The sequence below is a fragment of the Vigna radiata genome, chromosome 8 (genome assembly GCF_000741045.1).
Source record: "Vigna radiata var. radiata cultivar VC1973A chromosome 8, Vradiata_ver6, whole genome shotgun sequence".
Taxonomy (NCBI): Eukaryota; Viridiplantae; Streptophyta; class Magnoliopsida; order Fabales; family Fabaceae; genus Vigna; species Vigna radiata.
This window is the reverse complement of record NC_028358.1, coordinates 40,668,625-40,679,421: the sequence shown is the minus strand read 5'-3', so window position 1 is coordinate 40,679,421 and position 10,797 is coordinate 40,668,625. Positions and strand designations below refer to the sequence as shown.

The 10,797-nt window shown below is 30.3% G+C and overlaps 1 protein-coding gene across 1 annotated transcript; it reads right to left on the bottom strand.

Moving 5' to 3' along the window:
* Positions 1 to 3,747: 3,747 nt before the first annotated feature.
* On the bottom strand, positions 3,748 to 8,488 carry LOC106772039 (cold shock protein 1). The gene is made up of 5 exons (XM_022785612.1): positions 8,138 to 8,488; positions 7,900 to 8,041; positions 5,303 to 5,394; positions 5,081 to 5,183; positions 3,748 to 4,193 (listed from the first exon to the last, which is right to left on the bottom strand). Exons 1-5 carry the CDS (start codon positions 8,414 to 8,416, stop codon positions 4,015 to 4,017), a joined length of 795 nt encoding a protein of 264 aa, XP_022641333.1. The 5' UTR covers positions 8,417 to 8,488; the 3' UTR covers positions 3,748 to 4,014.
* Between the last annotated feature and the right edge of the window lie 2,309 nt (positions 8,489 to 10,797).

The following is a 10,797-nucleotide window of genomic DNA, read 5'->3' as shown; positions in this document are numbered from 1 at the left end:
CTAGGGTTCCGTGCAGTTCTCTCAGCATTCTCCTCATGGGAAACAATTGGGATTTTTTTATCATTAACATCACCTTCTCGTGATCTTTCATCCTTCGTAACATCAGGTTCCACGTCTTTCCGGATTGAATGGTCACATATTTCCTCTACACCTTGCAGAATCTTCTTCTTCCTCTTCTTCTTTAGGGTTGCACCAGGGTTAAGTACATTTGCTTCGGCATTTTCAACATGGGAAACAATTGGGACTGGTGTATCTACCAAGGGTTTAGGATACAAACCCCCATTGTCATTAACATCACCTTCTCGTAATCCTTCATCCTTCAAAACATCAGGTTCCACATCTGTCCGGATTGAAGGGTCACATGTTTTCTCTATAACTTGCAAAATTTTCTTCTTCTTCTTCTTCTTCTTTAGGGTTGCGTCAGGATTCAATGCAGTTCCTTCAGAATTTTCCTGATGGGAAACAATTGGGACCGGTGTATCTAATAAGGGTTTAGGGAGCAAATCTTCATTCCCATTAGCATCACCTTGTCGAGTTCCTTCTCCCTTTGTATCATCCGATTCCACACAATCCGCAGTTGGAGGGTCAGATGCCTGAAGTTGTTGTTCACCGTGCACATTCTTAATCTTCCTCTTCTTCTTTTTCTTGGGGTTTGGGCTAGCATTATCTGCAGCGGCTTCAACATTTCCCTCTTGAGAAAATGGTGAGTCTACTAAGGGTTTAGGGCATACCTCAACCTGGAACTGTTGTTCGTTTGATCCCTCGTTTCTTTTCTTTCTCTTTTTCTTCCTCTTCGCAGCGGCGCCAGGTTCCGTAGAAGATAGTGTTTGAGGATTTTCCTCCGCTTTAAGGGAGGACTCGCTCAACTTGTTGCCATGGCGATCGATCACAGCCATAGCATCAGACTAATGAATTGAAACACTGTAGAGGATATATATATATATATATATATAAGACGAAATTAGGGTTTAATTCCGGAGTTTTGTTTTTCAGAGGAATCAAAATTTTCTCCTTTTCTTTTTCTAGAATGAAAATGCAATTTGTAAGGGTTTTTTAGGGATATATATTTTTTTATTCTGTAACAAAACCATGGATTGCATTTTGTGGTGACTTGGTGTGATTAATGTTTTTGTTTATTAACCTGCGTTGGCAAAAGCAATTTCAGAGTCGGGGGTTTATTATATTTTGGCATGTGAGATTTTCTTAAAACGACTCTGGTTTTATAACTATTATTAATTCTTTATTTTTTATATATATTTTAAGAAATAGCAACTTTCAAGGAATTTTTGGTTTTATAAATAGGTGGTAAATTTAAGTTAATTTTATTATAATTTGGATGTGGTATTTTGTTTTATTTGATCTGTTTGAAAATGTGTTGGTTGTTAGAATGAAAATGTGATGGTTTTATGAAGAGATAGGGAATTTTTCTGATAAAACTATCTGAGAGAGTTGTGAAAATTTGATCTTCAAGACTCTGTCATAGAATAGTAGAGAAACAACTTCCATAAGATTCTTGATAAGTATGATGGATTTTAGCTTCACAACAATAAATGATTGCTAAACTTTGTGTGTGATACAGCTGGTGAACTGTGTTTGTAAGTTTATCTTAAAAAGTGGTAAAAAGTGAATTTTATCCATAAGATTTTGAAAACAGTGAGTGTATGAATTAGAGTTTAAAATTTGATATTGGTTTAATTATTGGAGAAGGAAAGACTAGAAACTATGTTAAAGATTGTAACAACTATGATTGAGTAGCGTTGTATAGTCATGGTTTTCTGTTGAGACCGCTGTGTTTTGAATTGGTGTATGAGATAACGAGTGATTGTATTATTGTTTTGATAACATGTTTTGAATTAGGATATGATCGTTGATTAATTAAGTTAAAAAGTTGGTTGAAGGATATAATGTTATTTTTATATTATTTTGCTGTGAATTATAATTATAAAGATGGTTGTTTATATATTGGCTTATTATTATTTTATTTTTGTGTGACTGAAATGATTTTATTTTTATACGAAAATATATGATCATAAAAGTGTTGAGGAAGATGTATAATACTAAAAAGAGTGATTAATATGGGAAGATATTTAAGAGAGTTTTTTTAGTCTTAAGTTGTTTTACTTTTTAATAAATTTGTTTGTAAAATAAATTACAATTTTATTTATTGAAATTTTGAATAAAATAGAAAAAAAGTTTATTTTAAATTGTATAATCTGTGTTAGTTATAAATTGTAATAAACAAAATATGGTATTACATCATTATATATTTCAAGAAGAAAGTATACAAAATTTAAGGGAAAAAAGTACCTGAGAAACTTGAAGAAAAAGATTTGTTGGTGGCAAAGAAATAGAGAATGACTTTAAATACGAATGAAAATTGGAAAAAGTCTTTATAAAAACATTTTTTTTAACAATTTTTTTGACAATACATGTAATTTTTTATTGATTCGTTTTAAATATTTTTTAAACATAAATTCAAATAGACTAACAAAATATGATACATATCCGTTATCAAAAAATATTATCAAAATATCATCTTCTTAAAAATTCTCAAATTCTCTATTCAACAGACAAGTTTAAAACCTGTCTACTAAAAAGATTAAAACTAGTCTTGAATTATTGTTTCAATTATCGCCAAAGGTCACGATGCACCTAGCTTACCCGAGATGCGAATGTTCCTTTGCTTGTTTTGTCCTTCAAATCTTTTTAAAATTTTATCCTAAATAATGAAATTTTCCCAAAAAAGAATTTAAAAAAATCTCCAAACAAAGTGTTTTATCACAAAATTATAAACTTAAGATCTTTTTATATTAATAATATTAATTTTACTAAAATTAATAAATTAAATATAACACTACTGGTATTATTATTGATCTATATTGTTCAAAATAATTTTTTTTTCTTTAAAATTATTATTTCTTAAAAAAAATGAAAAAAAATCACATCAAAATTACATTTCGAGTCGAATTTTCAACTGTTTTATGACCACTACCCTATCACATGAATAATTTCATTTCCCGATATCTTAATTTTGACCTTGAAAAGATATTCATATATGTTCTAATAAATATTTTGCCATTGTATTGGTTTGGAAAAAATTGTTTTCTATTAGGTCTTTTTAGGGGAAAAAAATCCTAAATCATGAATAGCCCTGCACCTAATTCCTACCAATTTAAAGCCTATTTGGTTCTGTTTTCGTGGGACAGATAAGCACCTAAAGTACGTCGAAATTTGATACATTTCAAATAGTTTCTCCTTTTTTTATGAGTATAAGAGGATAGTTTATTCTAACTAATGGGGATACTAATCAAATTCTAAAATTTCAGAGAAAAATACATTACACACTTTTACAAAAAACAATTTAAGCGTAATTCTTTTTCAATTGTAAAAATAACGTGAACATTCTTCCGGATGGCAAGCTATAATCCAATAATATCATAAGTTTAAATTATAAATACTTATAAATTAAGTTCAATAATTCATTACAGTTAAATATTTTAATAAATCATAATTATAATTGTTTTAATTTATTAAATTAGAGATGTTAATTGATTTGTTAAAAACTTAGAAAATATTGTATAATTAATTATAATCTTAAGATATATGTGTGTAGTTTTGCCACCAATATAGACACATGATAAGTGATTAATCAAACTATTTGCTTGAATGCACCCAAAGTCCTTTTAAAAACACGTGTGGGTGAAATTTTGTATATTAAAATGTTCATAAAATTACATAAACCTATGATCCACAAAAAATATCTATAAATTTAGTGAGAGAAAGTTACTGTTACATACAGTGGTGAAAAACAATGCTGCGAAAGTCAAACAACAAGTAAAGACTAGCAATTTTACCAAAAAAAATACCTCGTTTACATGTCAATTCTTCAAACTCTAGGGAAGCGGAGATTTTGCAGAAGCGATTACATTCATTCTGGAAAAATTCTGCACGCTGCAAAATAGGAAACAAAATGGAGAGTGGAAACCAATGTCCACACAATACATTGAGATATACTTAGTTAAATATCACAACTTTAGGATCTTTCTTCTTTGCTGTTACATTGACATCGTTTGAATTTGCTGACTTGTTATTATCGCCACTGCGTATGTCATCTATCATGAAGTCATCCTCAATATCATCTCCACTAATAAATTTGGTAACCTGGCCCCTGGGCCTCTCTTCAATTCTCATTGCTGAAAGAAGGAATAGTCATCAGCATATTTTAGAGCACCTTTCTTCCATGTAAATGTGTATCAATCAAATACAACACAATAAATTATAACTGAATGCCACACCTTCAACCATGATCACTTCAAAAATTAGAGATAATTTATATTTCTATGGTGGAATTTTTTTTTCTTAAAAATATACTTCGACCCACCGCCAGACATTAAATAGTCATAAATATTAGTCCATTTGTTATGAAAATGTTTACTCATGGAGTGAAGCTCAAACAAAGATTACTACAATGGCAGTGCTCACTTCTCATAAGACCACTGCACAGTTGAATTAGATAAAATAATTGAAGATCAGCATCCAATAAAATGAAAAAGGTAGGACTGTCCAGTGCCCTAATGGCAATAAAAAATCAAGCCTATCACAACTGACACTATTTCTCCTAATATCACACACAATAAATTAGCAGTTCTGATGTGCAATCAAGATAAGCCGTACAATCTATTAGCAACAAATTTATATAACCACAAAGTTAGGTATGAAGAACAGATTTTCAAAATCTAACTTAGGACAAGAATAATTTACTAAAGCGCCAAAATATCACTAATGTTGGAGAAGCAGCTGTGCATTGAAACTGTTCTAATTTATCCTAAGGTGACAAAGGAACAAAATATAATACACTTTCACTACTTGTAATTAGTTCACATTACAGCAAAAAACTACTACACTCGTATCGAATTTAACTGCATAATAGCAGCAAAACAGCTCTAGTATTAGCCTTTTTTAGATAAGTAAATAAATGAAAATGGATTCCGAGCAGATCAAACAAAAATAAAGCACTTGATATGAAAACTAGAAATATAGTAGTAGAAAATCCATTCAAGCTTCTTCCCAAAAAACTTACGTCTACCAGCACGCCCATTAGCAGCAACAGATCCTTGCGATCCTTTGTCAGGACAATCTTTAGCCAAATGTGTCACACCACCACAAATTTTACAGCAACCACCCTAGTATAAATAAATAATTGCAACAGATTAGAAAAACCGTACAGGAGACAAGTTTTGTTGATTCAACTAATATTGCCATATATCTCTTAAAGGTGTAGAGTTAAAGGAAATAGCAATACCTTTGGATAAATGCCATGAGTATTTTGAGGACAGTTTCTACTCAAGTGTCCCTGCTGATTACAAACAAAGCACTCGGCAAACTTTGTCCCTCCTGCATCACCAATGCAACGATGTACATTATATCATGAGAAAAGAAATTAAAGAACTCATAAATAAGCACACCATCCGAATGAAAATTGAGAAGATAAGGCTTTATCAAAGGCAACAATAAACTTCACAACAATTAGGGGACATATTACAAGCAAAAATATAGTAGAGAAGCCAGTCATCACTCAATAGTAAAAAAAAACATAATAAGATAGCATAAAAACTAATCAAACAACGCAAAATAAAAGTATGGTTTGATACAGTTCACAAAAGAAGGAAACAAGAAGGTAGTTAGTACAGTTGTAATTACATAACTGTAACAGACTATTATAAACAGTCTTATTAGGAGGTGAGCAGAGAGTTTATTTTGGGGGTTTTGGAGGAAAAGGGGAACTATGAGAGTTAGGGTCCTCTTGAAAGACCTTTGTTTTCTGCTATACTTTGTTGTTGTGTTCCTAATAAAACATTCAAGTATCATGAGAAAATAATGATGTGAGCCTGTTTGCTTTTCCTCTGTGTTAGGAGAAAACAAACAAGAATATTACTGGAGTTTTAGAACTAACATTGACTTAGGAGCACTGAAGCACTCTAATTTTTTATACTTAACTAAAGCAAAATCCCACAATATGCCACAAAACTTCATGTTATTCATTCACAACAAAGGAGCTAATTAACCAGCTGCAAAAATATACCGTTACATACTAAGCAAAAAAACCACAAAGTCTTCATATAAGTTATGGCCATAAAACCAGCTTCAATATAAAGAGTTGATTTTAATGGCTTGCTTAGTTTGAGAAAACATTTTCTGTTGAGGTCTCCTGCTTTGACAAATAATTACAGAAAGTAACAAATTATTTCATTTTCTTGTTTTTACAACAAAGTCTTGTTTTTACTATTTCCTAATATTTGATAAAAGAAAAGAAAAATAAAATAAAGCGAAATTTTGTAATTTTTTGTGAAAATAAGAAATTCAAACAGAAGACATTTTTTTAAACCAAATAGGTACTAAGTGAAATCCTATTATTAAGTAAGGAGAGCAAACATTAAGAGAAATACATATTTTATATTTTATATTATACAAATCTTTTTTGAAAACTAAACTGAGCATTTGGCAGAAATTTTTCACTAGATGTACAAACACATTCCCAACTTAATTCTTTACAAAAAAACATGTGACTACCGAAACCATACTTTAAAATCCCATATCAAACTTCACCTTTTGAGACCATTAAATAAGTCATAATCCTGAAAGCTCGGGCAAAGTACATACATGAACGATCACATCCACATCACACTTGCCTAGAAGAAATGGCTAAAAGTTCCTGGACATAGAGCTTTCGGTGAAAATACTTTATATATTAAAACCAATCAAGCTTTCTGACAGATAACTGTTTCATTGCATTATCAGTGTGCCCTAGATTAAACAGTAAGCAAGTGTTAATGCATATGTATGCCATACAATCTATAAATCATATTTACAGATTAAATTCTAATCCTGTACGGATCTATGGTTATTTATGAAACAACTTATCTCTTCTTGATAAGTCTCGCACTTGTATAATCAAAGGCAAAGATAAAATGAAATTTTATAACTTGTAGTATGCATCATTATCGATCCATCTAGTTCCCATTTGGAAGAGTTTATTCATAGTCTATATGAACGCAGACAAAAGCACTGGTGCAAGTAGCTTATGATATGTCGATAAATTGTTGTCAGCTTAATTTAACAAGTTCTCTAAGATAGTTTATGAAAACAGCTTACCACTTGTATAAAATACTATTTTGCGATATTTCTCCTCTGACCAAAAGGTAACTTACATGAACACACTTAAATAAGAAGTACTTGGTCTATAAGATCTTAAGGTGTAACGTAAAAGGCCCGAGAGAACAATTAGAAATCTGTACAGAACTATAATTACAAAACTCTTACGTTTTGCGGTTCGAATCTTACAATTCAATAGGCTGTCTATTGATTCATAGCATAAGATGAATTTTAAATGACTTTGTACCCTACAAAACATGAGTGAATGTGTGATACCATATCATCATTGATACAATTCAAAGAATTATGTCTTTTGAATACCTTTTCATCAGTTCTCACGAAAAGGGTTAAAAGGTGACGAGAGTCTAAATTATTTTAAACAAAAAAAAAAAAAAAGGAATTGAAAGAAAACTTGTGAACGTATCCCATTTAGTTATTCCTTTTTTATTTGACAATCACTTGTTCAATGAATAACTAATATTTTTGTTCTATCTGACTTCTGCTTGACTTGTTTGATCTATTTAGTTTAAATTGTTTGCATTGAACATTATATATCAACTATACGATATATTTAAAGTGATATTTCATTGTATATAAATCATACAATTGTATACAAATGATTGACTATTCGCTACGACTCTCTATTTGATAACCTTGCACAGAACTGTTTCGTATAGATTTCCATTAAAAACTCCAAAACCTATCACAGTCATGGTGAAGAAACACAAAAAAGTGGATGTAACAAACCTTCCTCAAGAGGGTACGGACAATGCGAGAGAGAGTGACCAGTTTCCCCACAGTTATAGCAATACTTGACATCCTTGGCGGCATCTTGTACCTCGGGGCAGTTCTTAGCTCTGTGACCGCGTCGACGACACCGCAAACATATCTGCAAAACCATAACACAAACCACGTTAATTTACGATCAGGAAGGCGTCAAAATAGGGTAATAAAATGTAGAGCGCGAAGGAAGAGAATGGAAGACCTTGTTTTTTTCCCATTCGGTCTTTTGGGGGCAGAGCTTGGCGATGTGGTCTTTGGCCATGCAGATGAAGCAACTATCGCCGGGCTTCATCCCGGGGACTCTAAGAGGTTGTCTTTTACCGGAGCCGGACTTGGACTCGGCCCGTTTGCGCTTGAACGCGCTACTCTTCTTCTTCTTCTTGTTAGGGTCTTTGGGGGGTGTGGGCTCGGCCTTCGGAAACAGTTCAGGGTGCTCTGCTTTGAATCGCTTGCGAGCCAATCGCTGCCTCTGGCTAACCATCTCTAACCTTTCTCCGCCGCTGCTGCTACGTTTCCACTCTTCTACTGTTTGTTCAGGGGAAGGGGTTTTATTTTTCCCAATTTATTTATTTATTTACTTAGATTTGAGTTTTCTAATGAATTGTCCTTTTTTTATAAGGATATAGTCATTTTTTTTTTCTCTTTTACCTTACGTAACATAAATATTCGTTGATATTTAGGATGAATGTTATCTATTTATGGCAGAATTTATTTTATTTTTTAAGGATAATTTTTTAGATTATTATTTAGGTTTACATATGGTTTATGCCAATAATTTAAATAACATAAAAAATATTAGCATAAATGTATTTATATACATTTTAAACGTTTATAATTTAAATATTATCAACACTCTTAATATTACTTGAAAGGTTAGTGTTTTTGATACATGGAGTTGAGGTTAATGATTTCTTTTTTAATGAATTGTTTGATATCAAAATTAACAAAGAGTGAATTGTTTAAGTGATTAATGTTTATTAAATATCATATTATATATATATATATATATATATATATATATATATATATATGGGGTTTGTTATGTCTGTTTTTCAGTTGGTACGTTTTAAGGACAAGGATATTTAAATAATTTTCATTCTCAAAATTAAAAAAAAAAAAACCCAAACCCTTACTCACCTCCCTCATTCCTGTCAACCTTTTCTCTCTCATCTCTCTCACTCCAACATTTTCCTGTCATCTCTTATTCCAACATTTTCTCTGTCAGTCATTCCTTTGCCCCAATTGAAAAAAAAATCAGAAACCCTTTGTCATCAGAGATATTTTCTCTCTCATCTCAACATTTTCTCTGTCATCATTCCAACATTTTTTCTCTTATCTCAACCCAATTGAAGATGGTGGTGGTAGCAATTTGAATCAAAGATATTTTTTAAAAATTGAAAAAGTTTACTCTTTTATAATCATTTTATATTTATTAATGTGTGTAAAATGAATATAAACTTTGTCATTTTATGTTACTCTTCCCAAATCTCAACGGTAAAAAATGATTTTACTGGTTTTTATGGTTAAAGTTTATTCTAAACGCATGTAGAAGTTGATTCAGTGATAAAAAATGGACATAAGGGAATTAAAGAAATTGATATAGAAGAATTNCCTAGGAGTACAATTCTTTCAATTCTAGGTTGTAATCTTACATCATGTATCCCATACCAACAGAGAAAGGAAAAAGAAACACTTTGTGTAAAGGAAAAAGGACAAGGGTTAGGCAAGGGTTTATGATTTTTTTTTCAATTGAGGCAATAGGAATGATAGAGAAAATGTTGGAGTGAGAGAGATGAAAGAGAAAGGGTTGAGAGGAAAGAGGGAGGTGAGTAAAGGTTTGGGGGTTTCGTTTTTTTTAGTTTTGAGAATGAAAATTATTTAAATATCCTCTACCTTAAAACTTAGAATTCATGATAAATGAGGATATTTTTGTCTATTATAATCCGGTACACATTGTTAAAATGTACCAACTAAAAAACAGGCGTACGCGTGTTAACAAACCCATATATATATATATATATATATATATGCGAGAGTTTTGAATGAAAGTTTCATATAATAATCATATTTTATATTAAATTTATATTAGATGTTAGTCATGATCATACGGTAATAAGTTTAACCGTTTTATCCATAACTGATGGAACGGTGGTAAGATAGAATTAATAATTTTAAAGTTTGTTTTAATCAGTTAAAATTTTGAATTAAAATACTAAGAAAATTAAACTAAAAATAAAATATAAATCATGTTTTAAATATGATTTTAATATTTAAGGTCATGTTTCACAAATATTATTTTTATTAGAAAAAACAATAAATATACGGATGGATAATAACTAGTTGGTGTGGACATAAGTAGTATTTCCTCTCTATCCTATTTTAAAAGGACTCTAATCTCCTTATATGAAAGATGTTTGTGACTAAATGTTTTGTAATTTTTTACCCCCACAAATATTTACATGTATTCACAAATATTATTATATTTTGTATTTTAGTTTTAAATAAAATTATTCAAAAATAAGTTATAATGTATCGATAATTTAAATTAGGTCATATATCTATATCCGACATCTATTTATATTTAATATTTTAGAATATTTTATAGATATTTATATACGAAATATTTAATATATAAAACATTAATATTTCTATGATAATAATTTATAACTTTTTATTTTAGTAATATTAAATACATATAATTTTAAACATGTCGACATATTAGATACGTCGTATTCGATACATGCAACATAAAAAAACAAGTATTTAAAATATATATTTAAATAAAAAGTTAAATTTAAAATAAAATTTCACAATAAAATGTTAATACAAATAAATTTTGTATTAAATGAATTACACCAAAAA

What these genes read in the sequence shown, in the direction of transcription:
- LOC106772039 (XM_022785612.1), bottom strand. Translation starts at nt 8,416, where the DNA reads ATGGTTAGCCAGAGGCAGCGATTGGCTCGCAAGCGATTCAAAGCAGAG. An exon ending in TCCGTACCCTCTTGAGGAAG is followed by an intron (nt 5,395 to 7,899) that starts GTTTGTTACATC and finishes TTGGTGATGCAG; the next exon opens with GAGGGACAAAGTTTGCCGAG. An exon ending in CTCATGGCATTTATCCAAAG is followed by an intron (nt 5,184 to 5,302) that starts GTATTGCTATTT and finishes TATTTATACTAG; the next exon opens with GGTGGTTGCTGTAAAATTTG.